Genomic DNA, 13839 nt, shown 5'->3' on the forward strand with positions numbered 1-13839 from the left:
AATCTGAATCAAGCAGAGATGTTTTGGAAAACTACAGACATCTTCATAATATCTAATTCCAACAGTCAAGCCCAGAAGTGACTAATTCATTAATGTGTTTATCGTCATTGCTTCAAATATTACACAGGTGAACTAAAATGGTTGTAGATTAAAAGAAAAAGCTCTCAGTCGAAGCCCAAGGTGATGCCATCCAGAGGGACTTCATGGTTATTTACTGTATTTGTAAATTGTTTGACTGAAGGGTTCAGACCAGTGATCCTTAATCTTAGTCCTCAAGGGCCAGTGTCCTACAGGCTTTTCAAATGTCCCTGCTGCAACACACCTGATGCAAATCAATATGTGTTTAGCAGACTTGTGCAGAGCTTGTCTGAGTCCCAGAACTCTGGGAATGTTCTGAAATGACATGAGGCCAGATTGCAGCAACTCGCCTTGAAAAATCCACAGCCAGGATAAAATAAGTTTGCAGAGCTGCCACCAAAGCTAAAGACCCAAAGTTAAACAGAAATTCATTTATGCATTTCCTGACAGTGCTGCATGCCTATGGAAATTGACTTTATAAGAAGCCTAAAATACCCGGATGCACTTGGGTCTTTAAGTTTGAACAAACATTGAACATTACTATTATTTTTTTGCCTACAAAACTGTTTTCATTGGTTTTACAGAAAAAAAAAAATCAACAGCTGATTGTAATAAAAAAAAAAAAAAGAGAGCAGACAGACTATTTTCTTGATCATTTCCAGGCTATCCTACTCTTTATTTAATGCAAATTACAGTACCAGGGAACTATTCCTCGGAGCACGCAGAGGGAATATTTACAGAGGCGCACATGTAGCATACCTTCACAGAACAAAAGAAACAAAAAGAACAAAAATAAAACAAATGAAATAAAAATTTCAGTCACAAACAGAGGCATTCAAGTAGTAGTACTGTTATACAGGATGTTTTTGTAGTATTTTCTTAAATTCTTTTGTTTAACCCCAGTTAAACCCAGTTGGCGTGTTTTACTAGTATATATGCTAGTATGCTATGTGATACTAGTGCATATACAGATTTTTTGGTAACCAGTCTGGCATTTTTATTGAACTGGGAGTTAAGGGAAGGGTGAAGTGGTCAAATCTCCTGGTGGAGGAAAGCAATGAATGCGAAATTACAGCAAGCAGGAGACAGGAGAAAGGCTACATGACTCGACCCCCTTGGGTGCTACTGAATTCACCCACCCGAACATGCTGCCCAGGAGGACAAAAATAAAAACCCAAAAGACAAAATATCCAGAGAGAGAGAAGAGATAAGGAGAGTTATTGCCTCTGAGGATGGCTCAACACAAGTACATCATAGTTTGGCTTTGGTAACAGAACCAACACTGTGAGTGATACAGAGACTCTATTGTATTGTGTATATATACAAACAGTACAGTATATATTCAGTATAGTATATATACACAGTACTGTTTTTTTAAACCCCTGCTGCCATCCACAACACCCCACAATACATGTGTCCAAGATAAAACATCTATTAAAATAAACACCTGTCTAGCAATCCTCAGTTAAGGAAAATAATCCTTACAATTAACAAGTTTTATATATATATATATATATGTATATATATTACATGACCTGTGCAATGGAAAGGGTAAAGATGAAAGACACGTACGTGTGTGTGTGTGTGTGTGTGTAGCAGGGTAGTAGGACATTCAACAGCACCAAAGGGAGAGTCACAATATCAGGTGAGGAGATGATGAGGGTGGAGACAAGGCGAAGGTGTATGAAAGCAAAGGCACTCCAAACTATAGTTACACTATACATGACTAGTTCTTGTTACAATAATACAGCTGTCATCTACTGTACTGTACAGGTAAGATTGAACATATGGCTGGATAAAGCTCATCATCATCATCATCTACAATATCCATAAACAATATCAGTTTTGCCCTGATTCTGTTTTTTGTTTTTTTCACCCCCTAACCCACCCACCTGTCATCTTTGTTTTTGCTCATAAACAGTACATGGGTCTGCGTATATACATACCTTGAACACAACATGGAAAAATAATCAACAACATAAAAAACAACATACAAGTCATACAAGTCAGAATTTGGTGAGGAGCATTTATACTGTATATACAAATTCTTTTTTTCTTCTTTTTTTTTTGTTTTCTTTTTTTACGTAGTGACTATTCTCTGTAAATAAAGACCATCTTGACAGACTGTACCAAGCGGTTCTATGTGCTCTGCTGCATGTGAAGGAGAGGATGGGAGAGAATGCTAGGCTAACACTTTAGTCACATGACGGGCGAGTGGTACACCAAAGACCACCGACGGGACCCCTGAAAGAGCCCAGAAGAGAAAAGCATGATCATCTGGAAGAGAAAGGAGGATGCGGAAGAGGGATGTGTTCACCCGGACTCTGCATTGTCACAGACGCGCCGTTACAGAGTCGATGACAGAGGAATAGAGCGGGGCCCTAAATCCATCTGCAGCCTTAATAACACGCAACACAAGAGAAGAAAGGGCTGCTGGAATTTAACCACACTCCAGCAAGAAGGAAAAAAAAAAAAAAAAAAAAAAAAAAACCCACCACCTTATCTTACTCTATTGTCTTTACGCAGCAGCAAATATTGCTGCTGCTCTGCCAGATATGAGCTCACCATAAATGACTTCTGAACCATTGTAGTTAATATACATATATCTATATATACTTTTTATACATAAGGAAAAGTAATATATAAACTGTATGTATGCATGTTGGTTTGTTCTGTATGTATACATTATACAAGCACACAGGAACAGATACATGTCACATCCATCGCACATCCAAAAACATCTGCCCAGGAGTACAAATCAAATAAAATAAAAAGCAATTCGAGTAAAACAGCTTGCTAACCATTTAAAAAACACCCCAGGCAAACAAAATAAACTGTCCAAACATTACTCACCCACCCCCCCTTCGAGCGGACTGCATCTTTCTGCATACATCAGGATCATCATGCATCCAAATGTGTGAGGATGTGCGTGTGTCTGAGTGTGTGTATAGGTGTGCGTGAGCCTCATGCCTTGTTTGCGAAGGTGGCGCTGGGAGGGCAACGGGCGTGATCACCCCCCTGCCTCTGGTTGATCCTGCTGTAATCGGGTCATGCACTACAGAAGGAACCAGAGGAGGAGGAGGCGGGGGATGCAGAGACATGGAACAACATGAGGGAAGGTAAGTGGAAAGGGCCAAAGGGAACAGCAAAGGACTTTTCTACAGATTGTCCTCTTACAAACATTAGCAGGCTAGCTTTGTGTATACATGTACAGTGTACTTTTGTCAATAGAACACCTCAGGCCCCGCGCTTTGCTTCCCTGTTAAAAAGGGCACAGAGAGATGTCACTAACGGAGGATGGAGAAGAGTTCAAACAGCTCTATGAGGAGGCCGGGTGGAGGGAAAAGACAGGGGTTAGGGATGCTGGGTTAACGGTCATGGCATGGGGCTGTTGTTTAGCTGTTGACCCCGGGCTGCCTCAGCGTCGCTGCGCCGCCGTCAGGAAGGAGAGCAGGGCAGGAGCAGAGCTGAGCGGAGCTCACCCCCTGGCCTGTGCAATGGAGAGGCTGTGGGCTGGGGCTGAGACCGGGGCGGGGCGTGTGGCCTGTGGCTTCAGGAGGTGGAATTGGAGGCCGAGGCCGAGGCGGTGGTGGTGCTGGGACCTCGCTCTGTGCTGCTGCCATCTGTGAGCAGAAGGATGGAGTTGAAGTTAGTCTGCTAATAGAGGAAGGGAATAAAGCAATACAGACTTACAGGGACCTGACCGTACAAATACAGGCAAGGAAACAAAGAAGAGATGCTCTTCATTACAGCTAGCTAGTGGGGAAAGAAGCCTGAAGAACCAAATGGAGGTGACAGCTATAATGCTTTATTCAATGTACCTCAGAAACTCAAGAAACTGAGTCAAGACACACAAGGTTTGTTTTAAATAGCTACAAGTTTTCAGCTGCTCATAAATCAAGCATTAATGTGCGATGTATAATATTAAATAATGCTAATGTGGTGGTTTCCTTTCCAAAGATGTTAAACAATACTTTTACTACACTTTGAGTTAACAGTGCCAAAACACCACAACCATGGTGATGTATTTATTTTGAATACTGATGATTCTCCTGTAAAGTTTATATTTAGAATGAGAGTTAATCCATGTTTTCTCTCCTGCTCATCCTCTTTACTGACTGGCATTGTTTTTAAAAAATAAAGCAGCCAATGGGATCGGTCCCTACGGTTACACATCTTTGGGAGTACTGAAAATGTTACAGAGGAACCTAAAGAACCAGTGAAGATGGTGTCATACAAGCAAACACAGAAACCCTTCATTTGTTTTAAATCGGCTTTCCGGTCCAAGAAGAACGTGCAATGTCTGTCAGCTTTTAACCTCATTCCAAATGTACTGAATTTACTTAAGGGATCAAAACGTTTTTCACATTATTTTTCAAATTATTAGCAAAAAAAAAAAAAAGCCACAGTCAGAACTTCAAAGTGCTAAATACAGAAGCTCGAGCCACTTAAAACAAAGACTCTGCTGAAGGAAATGTGCCTCTGACCTGTGGTGGCAGACGCGTTGGTTGGGGTAGAGGCGGCAGCCTGACTGCGGGCGTGGGCAGGGATGAGTATGGAGGCCAAAGAGGGATTACTAGATAGCTCTGAAAGGGAATCAATACAATAAGTTACCAGGTTATGCCGTTGCAAAGCTACCTGCAGACCTCGCCGAGAGGGAAAGTAAAAGTAAGCTCCTAACGAAGATTCAGTGGCAGTAAATGCCAAAATCTTTAAGACTATAAGAAGATACGTATAAAAAAGAAAAGATGACTGACAGATTGTTTTGTTGGCTACGAAGAACATTTCCGACCACAAAGCAGCAGGTGTGGGGTCAAAATAAAAAAATTAAAAGAAGGCTTGCACACCACACACTACTACCTCGTTTGCATCAAGATTCCAAGAGTCTCAGTAAAGTTTAAAAAGTTTCTATTTTTTTTTTTGGGGGGGAAGATGATAGCAGGTAGACGGCAGGGGAAATGTGTGTGAGCCAACGAGGCATCAGGGAGAAGTGAGGTCATGTTAGCGTGATAACTGTTACAAATAGAAACAGTGTGTAGCTACACTTCATGAAGTCATCACAGACTACCTTTGGGGGACTGAGAAATGCTAAAGTTGCTGCCAGTTGTGCTGGAAGTGATGCAACACTCCAGTTGGTACACTGCGCCTTGCGGTAAATATTCTAACTGGAAATAACTTGCCACACAATCAAAATAAGAATAAATCACCTTAAATATCAAATCTTGTGCTAAAATTCAGGAATTTTTGCACAAAAATATGCATTTTCCTCTAAAAGTGTGTGTTAATAAGCTTCTGTTTGTACCCTGGGTGGTGAAGTTAAAGAGAGAGGGCTTTTCTCTCCCGTTGGGCAGTTTAACGTTGGGGTCACGCAGCTCGTCAAAGAAGGAGTGTGCGCAGGCCTCTAGAGGGGTGAGGCGAGCCGTGGGCGTGTACTCCAGCAGGCGGGAGCACAAGGCGATTGCCTCTGGAGGCGTACGAGGCCGGAAGACCTGAACGTCAATTAGAAAAAGTCAACAGGGATCAGACAAAACCTCTTCAACAGTGCAGTAGAACAGTAGAAAAATATTCACACAAACAAGCATGCAAAACAAACAGGTGCTGCAGATTGATGTCTAAATCTTATGGCCTATTTTAATAAGGATGAAATGAAAGATTATAAATGAACAGCAGTGAACTAAATGCTTGTGCATTGAAAAAAAGAGGCTCTAAAGCAGCATGCTGATTGGATGACAGAATAATGAAAGCCACAGCTGAGATGGTGTGAGTGTAAAACCACTACACAAACATAAAATAAAGCCCAAAGAAGCTTTGAAAAAACCACTGGGAAAAAAAACTACAACTACTGGATCAAAAAAGAAAGGAAGAAAGACACCCTTAGCTTGATGAATAAGCTTTTTTTTCTTTAAAAGGCTCGGAGACAGAGTTAAACTGTTAAATCAGCATGCAGTTCTGCTGGGTTGAGATGAAGCAGTTGGATGGTATGTTAGCAAATGAAAAGCAGTGAGATGCAGCAACAGCACCGGGACTTAAAGAAGTAAAAGTGCTCCTGTACCTGTTGACTCACCTTAGTCCATGGATGTGCCTTAATCTGGGGGAATTTGAACTCGGTGTAGTTGGGGTTCATCTCACGGATCTGCTCCCTGGTTGGGGTGCCGAGAACCTGAGACACAGATGGTGGGATCTTTAACCTCATTCACATTGTGTGGTGAACTTGAGTTCCAACAATATGCAACATGAAAGCTGTAAACCAAGTGGGCCCGTACCTTGATGATTTCAACTAACTGATCTACTCCACTGTCGCCTGGGAAGATTGGTTGTCCTAGCAACAGCTCTGCCAGTACACAGCCAGCTGACCACACATCTGCAGGAAAAAGAAGGTCACCAAAGAGAAAAGCAATTTAGATACAAGCAGAAGGGGAGCAAACAAGGATTACATTTTTTTTTTTTTTTTTTTTTAAAAAGGCACCAAGTATATCATCACACTTCAGGGACCAATCAGATCTCAGCAGAGGCCGCTGCCACACTGGCTCTGATTGTGAATTTGTACAGTAAAATCATTTATATGCTGAGGTTAAACTTATTAAACAGTATTACTATGTCAGCCAAAACGTGCCTACCTATGCTGGAGGTGTAGTCAGTAGCACCAAAGATGAGCTCAGGGGCTCGATAGTAGCGAGAACAGATGTAGGACACATTAGGCTCTCCACGGACCAGCTGCTTCGCACTGCACACAAAATCAGAGCACATAATCGTTATCATCACCATTTTACACTCCAAATTAAAAGAAAAGTGAAAGTAGTGTGATCAGGATTTACATAAGTGAAAACTGATGAAATATTAAACTCCTGCTAAACTTGCATATTAAGGTTTGGAACTGTGCCAAAATTACTGATAAATTTTGCAAGATCTCTTTCTGCTGCATTTAAAGCTCACAAAATTCAACATCACACTGAAAGCACGTCACATTTATGTTTTACAGTTATGCAGAAACATTAATCCCATATGGAGAGTCAGCCGATGGACATAAAAATTGAGGGAAAGGGGTTTACTTTTTGGAAAACAAGCTAACTTTAAATCAGATGAAGTCATTCTCATGTGTCTGTATGAAGTCACATGAAGCTGGAGAATAAAGGCTTCATACATTAACTCCTATGAAAAGCACTGCAAAACCTAGATACAGTGTTAGTGTGTTAGCTCTTGACGGATTAACTGAGGGCCTTGAGGACTCCTTGAGGAATCTCTGCTGGTTACCAGGTAACCAGCAGAGATTCCAGGAATGAATTGAGAGCGTCAAGGAGAGGTGCTGCGGCTCAGATTTACTGTGGAACAGCCTAAGCTACCCATTATCATTCTAGTCTTTGTGCTAAACTAAGCAACTAAAGCCATCTTCTACTTAATGTTCTACCGTTTTAGACAATCTGTTTCAGTCTGAACAACCTGACAAAATGCCTTCTCTGTGTCTCACCTGCCAAAGTCGCAGAGCTTAAGTACAGCCGTCTCTGGATCCAGCAGTAGATTCTGGGGCTTGATGTCCCGATGGCAGATCCCAAACGAGTGGATGTAGGCCAGGCTCCTGAACAGCTGGTACATGTACAACTACAGAGCAATGAAGACACACAAACAAACAAAGAGAGCTTTCAATTACACAACAAACTCAATTCCACTACATGGGCCGAGTCTAGAAACAAGCACCCAATCTCAATCTGTTCAAGCACATGATACTTTCTCAATGTGCTGAGACTATAGCTTCAAACACTTTTTTTTTTTTTAAATCTTGAACCATATTAATGAAATATTCAGAAATGAAAATGAAAACTCTTTTGTTTCTGCAGTTACACAGTCTCACTTTTACACTCAGGTTAAATGACAAACAAATGGGTTTTGGTGGATAATAAGCATGTAGGACAATAACCGTGGCTATTAGCAAGATTTACAGTCCAGCTTTTTGTATATTTTCTTGTACTAATTGAAAATATAATAAGGAAAAAAGTCTGTGAATTTGTAGCTCAGTTCAGTTATTTTAGGTCCACGTCTTAAAAAATACATAATTAAATTCTCCATACTTCAACCATAGATATGCACATCTGTAGCTGGACCATTCTATTTAAAGTCTTAAAAAAAAACCAAAAAAAAAAAAAACCGGCATCTATCAAATAATTTTCTTAAAAACAAAGACAAGAGTGACAATTTTGGAAGTTTATCCCTTCTAGCTGTCATTGTTATACATGTATATATACACAGAGTTTGTAATTTACCTTGACATAAACCATAGGCAGCGTCTGTTTGGCTCGGCTGTAGTGTCTGGCCACTCTGTAGACAGTCTCGGGAACGTAGTCCAGAACCAGATTCAAATACACTTCATCTTTCTAAAGAGGGGAGCAGAGAAGGAGGAGAAAAGCCCAGATCAGACATGGGGATATGAGTATAAATCTAGACAATTGTGTAAAAGGTCAAAGAGTTTGCAAAATCAGGGAAAAGATTATAATCAGTTATTAAATAAAACCACAGCCTGGCACATTACAGTCGTTTGTCTAAGCTGAGATGCCTCTTCGCCTTGTGAAAGAGGCCATTTTCAAGCTCATGTTTTTTCACATTCTAACTGGGAATCTATTGTATCTCCCCCGAGGGCAGGAAGCACACAACCGTGCGTCATAACGCCCTGTGCTTCAACGGTGGCTGCAGACAATGATATCATTTCCTCGTTTCCTGGTTGAATGAGAGCAGAGATGAAGGGCGGAGCTCTACTTTGGAGCATACTTAGTCTGAAAGGATGCGGTGTGTGTCTGAGCTCTCCACCCAATTATTCTAAGACGTCCTCCTTCCTGTGAAACTGACCAGAGCTAGCCAAAACCAATCCATGAATACACATTTATCTCAAACTGGAATGAAATAAATGCATTGGCAGTTAGATTATTAATGCATAATTAACAAGTTAGGACAATCAAGCTCTCTATATAAAACTCAAGTCTAGGGAGTGAATCCAGAAAAAAAAATGCTATTGCTGAAAGGCCGAACCTTTAATTAGTGGAGTTAGTCTAGTCTAAATGACTAAAGAAGTTGTGCATCCAAGTCTTTTAAAACACATCTAGCATGGTCTTATATTCTGCTTACGTTGCTTTTCTCATTTTTCATAATTCGTGTTCATATTGGAGAAAGTGCTGCCTCATTTCTGTGTCTGCACCACAGTAACAACACTCATACATCACAGAATATAGTCTGTAAGGTCTTTTAGATTTTTTAAGCCACAATTTTAGAGGGTCTCTTGACCAAGATTGGATTTTGTGTAAGAGTTGACATCAGCTTACTGTCTCCTAAACAAATACAACTAGAAAAAAAAAAGTCACCAAATGTCTCTATGTTTGAGAAACATTTCTGAGAGCAAAAAAGAAGTCTAGTTGTCTTTTTCTTGAAATGGTCAGAAGACATCTTCCAGCTAAAAGGACATAAACCAATTAAATCACAAAGAGTATATGATGCTTTAAGATTAAGATCTCAAAGCTTCAAAATAAATATGTGCAATAGTGGTCAGATCACTTCCTACAGTGTTGAATATTGTGTATAACATCGGCCCATTTCCATTTTTAACCTGATGATAACCTGCTTTCATATAGATGCTGCATGGCCATCTCCATTATTCTTTTTAAGCTTATGAGGCAACACTGACCCCCATGAATTGCAGTGTATTTAAAACCCAGGTCAAACCAGCAGCGAATCAATAAATACTGTATTCTAATGCAGTGATTGTGTCTCTGAGACACCGTTGTCCACTGTCATTGTTCCCCACCAGCACGCATTTGACAAAATTGGTCGTGTCAATAAGAAAAGAGTGTCAATTAAAATAATTCTTTGCTTTTCTCCTTGCAGAGTGTATGTTTTTGCCTCCTCTCTTCTCGTCCGTTAACAATATCCAGCCTAGGCACTGGCCCCCCCGCAGGTCTGCAAATCAGAGTGAGTAAGTTGGGCCCATAAAAAGTTAGACTAGGCCAGACTGAATGCCACACGTCTAACATCTGGATGTCCTGCCCTCTCCTCCTCACACTGACAATTAGACACATATGTGGGAAGTGAAATGAAGGGCCAACAGAACCTGGAGACAGATGCATACATTGATGGCTGTTGACAAGGATAATTTTTAGGGCAACTGAAAGTAGATACTCTCGTCTTTTTTTTCCTTTTTTTTTTTTTATCATCTTGGCTCAGTTTCTGAGATTTTCTGTCTTCCAGTTATGCATCTGTGCAGAGAACCCTCCTTCCGTGGCATAGCACTCATTGATAACATTTGTGAGGGAAAGAAAGCTTGTTCTGCCTCCTGCTAGCGCCATCAAAGCTATATTTAGCCTAGCAACAGCGATGACTCACTTCCTGCCTCACTACAAAGCCACTTCCTTGGCTTGTTCCCAGAGGGCTGGTCAGGCAGGGATGTGATTGGCTCCTTGTTCACTCCCAGCTAAAAAAAAAAAAAATAAATTTAAAAAAAATAAAGCCACCAATTTGGTGAAGAAAAAAAAAAAAAAAGACTTCACCTGAACAACGGACTAAACTTCCATGAACATCAATCTGCATGTCACATTGAGCAAAAGGCCTGATGGCATCTGCACAGTTTAACAGACAAGTTGCACATTAAGTGCAGTGTGTACAGAATCAGAGCATGTGCTTCGTGTTACTGTAAGTGAACTCATACTTTACACTTTGCATTAGAGAATTAGAAAGCATAACATAATGTAAATCCACATGATTAGAGAAATTTACACACTAGCATGTGTTAATGGGTTAAATCAAGGCCACAGAGAGGCACACAACGCGTAAATCTATATTCTGACACAGACTAATGACTATGTTAATAACATGGTACTATGTGTCTAAACAAGGCCGTAAATATCTACTGCAGAGATAAGATGATCTACATCACATCAGACATTGCAACTTCTGTCTTTCAATGTTTCTTGGCCGATCCGCTAGCAGCTTTATCAGCTCACACAGCCTGAGTCACAACCTCAAGGTAATACTGACCAGCACTCTGTCCACTAACGTCCAAATAAGTGTTTGGAATACATTTCCTCTGTGTAGGACTCAACATTATAGCTGCTGAGCCATCCAGTCCTTCACCTAGGAGTCAAAGATAAACTGTGTGCGCCTCTGGCTTATTTCCTTTCTACCCTTAAGCATTGTGAATGTATCCAGTCATCTTCAAGTACTGATCATTAAAGTCTGGTTTAAATCACTTTTACCCTGGATTCAGAAAACAATACCAGTTTAAATTTTGAAAATACTTCATGACTCATTATCATGAATGTTTACATGTAACTCTTTACTCAAACAAATGCTGTGAGATATTTTTAATTTATTTTAGAAGATGACAGGCAATAGGGAAAAAGTTACAGAAATAATGACAGAAGAAAACACTAAGTTTAATGTGGACAACATGTGGCAGCTTTGGCTAAAACTCGTACACTTTCATTGCTTTGCTTGCAACCCGTGAGAGTCTCTTATGCAAGAAGACATTACAGGTTCCTCCAAAGATTTTCACTTAGATTTAGGTCAGCAGGACACACTGAAGGAACAGTCAAGTGATTGTTATAGTTGATCATTATAATCCTGTCACACCAAAAAATCTCAATCTTTGTTTAGAAAGGATAATTTTCTGACACTAGATTGCCAAGCAGAACGCCAAAGTAGTCATCTCAATTTAAATAAATAGTAAAACGAAAGTCATGGTAAGTATTCATTAAAGCATTTTTTTAGTTGTTGCTAAGTCTATCATTAAATCTTTTTTTTTTTTTACCCAGAAGTGCCGCTTAAAAGTGCAACAAACAATTTACTATGACTCAGACTCGCTATGATTCCGTTTCTTTGTATTCAGAAATCAGCATCATGCAAATGAGGTGGAAATATTTTATGTTATTACTGCACATTTGATAATTCAACCTAAAAATCTGCTACTTTGGGAAAATGGTTGACCAAAAAAAGGCTTAGCTTTAAGGCAACAATGAGATGTGAACATTGCTGTTCCAGTATATAACAAATAAATTTTTGCATAAGAAGCATGTTAGTTTTTGTATTAAATGCTGTTTTGTAAAATTACCTTTACAACAAACAATGGTGTCATATCCTTCTTCTATGTTCAACAATCAAGGAATAACTATGTGAAAGCTAATAGTTTATGTGAGCAAGAACATGTTAAAGCTGAGAGGCAGCTACACTGTACAGCAGAGGGCAACTCTTTCAGCTGATGCATTTTCGCTGCAACTTCACATTTCGAAAAGGTAAAAGTCAATCGCCTATTTGCTTACCTGCCCACGCTGTTTGGAACGTTGGCCTTCTTTTTAAACATTATATTATACAAGAGGCTAAAGGGTAAAAGCAAAAGCACACAGTGTGCCTCAGGCACGCCACAAGCGTGTTGCATAAGACTACCTGTCCAGATGATGACAGCCACGGCGGTCCTCGCCTGTCTCACAGCTGTATCCAGCATGAACTCTCACTTTAGGACCAGCACAGCACCAACATGCTTAACTTTGCATGGCAATCTCATCTTTTTAAAGATGACATAATTCATACAAAGTTCTCTGAAACTCCCGGTCTCTCCACTGACATTACCTTTTACCTACTTCACCAGCCCTCACTCATTGTCCTCACTCTAGGTTCCATGGCTGGTAAATCCCCATGCCAACAACACGGTGCCAGTCTCCATAATTAGCTCAATGATACGATGAGAGGGAGAGGAGGGGCTGGGGTGGTGTGAGAACATGAAAGGCTACACAGCCGAGGAGATTTAAATAGTTGTAAGGGTAAAGAGAACGTTTGTTGCCTCAAATTAACAAAAAAAAAAAAAAAAATCAGTGATTGCCATTTTAAAAAAAGATCATTTTGGGAAGGTGTGTCATCTCTGACAGAAGTCACTCCCTGCCCATGTGTCAGTATACCAAGAATTAGCAGTGATTCTCAGAGGTCAGTGGGCACATGGTGTGAGGCAAGGAGGAGGGAACAAAGTGGAGCATACAGCATGAAGAGGGGGGCTCGAGTAAAGCTATAATTAACCGTAACCCTTCTAGCCTTGCCGTTTGATGGTCCACTCTCCTTCCACCTATCTCCACCCCTATAATCCTCAAGAGCTTTCCTCGGCTTCAGTAGCTGTGCAACAGAGGAGCATTCCTAACTCCAGTGTAATGGGTATAGTCCTGATAGCATGTGTGCCAAGTCCATGTGTGTCTATATTTGACACGCAGACCTCTGCAGACCCGTTTGTCAGCTAGCTGAATGACATAGTCCAGTCTTGTCGTCTCCAGGGGACCTCCAACAGTTGACAGTGACAGATAGCAAGCCAAAAGGGGGTGACTTTCCTGTCATAGTGTACAGTATGTACTGTTGTATTTATCAAAGAGGCAAATCATGAAAGATGAGACAGCTGATGGGTACAAACTCTCCAGAAAACAACACAAAAATACAAACAGATAGAGAAGACTAGTGCCCGGAGACAACAAAAGATTAATTTTGGATAAGAAGAAGACAAGTTATTTTACTGACAAAAAAAAAACCCAAACGTTTCAAGGTTCAAGAAGAACACGGAGAATAGAATAGAATAGAATAGAATAGAATAGCTTTATTAATCCCAACTTGGGAAATTTAGTCGTTGCAACCTCCATTTGCATTTGTGTGGGTATAGTAATATGAAAATTAGAGTATTAGGATAAAGAAATATGGAGATGGAGGAGAAGAAGAAGTCGTTGAACGAGAAGGAGAAGCCCTGATGTATTTAATGGC

General features: G+C 40.4%; 1 protein-coding gene across 1 annotated transcript in view; it reads right to left on the reverse strand.

Moving 5' to 3' along the window:
• Positions 1 to 745: 745 nt before the first annotated feature.
• gsk3ba (glycogen synthase kinase 3 beta-a) overlaps positions 746 to 13839 on the reverse strand; it is a 35935-nt gene continuing 22841 nt past the window's right edge. The window contains exons 4-11 of the mRNA XM_079253934.1: positions 8334 to 8444; positions 7544 to 7674; positions 6696 to 6802; positions 6342 to 6439; positions 6143 to 6238; positions 5381 to 5567; positions 4566 to 4664; positions 746 to 3701 (exon numbers count right to left, since the gene is read on the reverse strand). Of these exons, the coding sequence (XP_079110060.1) occupies positions 3631 to 3701; positions 4566 to 4664; positions 5381 to 5567; positions 6143 to 6238; positions 6342 to 6439; positions 6696 to 6802; positions 7544 to 7674; positions 8334 to 8444 (900 nt within the window). The 3' untranslated portion in view covers positions 746 to 3630. The remainder of the gene's footprint in view (positions 3702 to 4565; positions 4665 to 5380; positions 5568 to 6142; positions 6239 to 6341; positions 6440 to 6695; positions 6803 to 7543; positions 7675 to 8333; positions 8445 to 13839) is intronic.

This window comes from Telmatherina bonti, assembly GCF_933228915.1.
Source record: "Telmatherina bonti genome assembly, chromosome: 15".
NCBI classification, from domain to species: Eukaryota; Metazoa; Chordata; class Actinopteri; order Atheriniformes; family Telmatherinidae; genus Telmatherina; species Telmatherina bonti.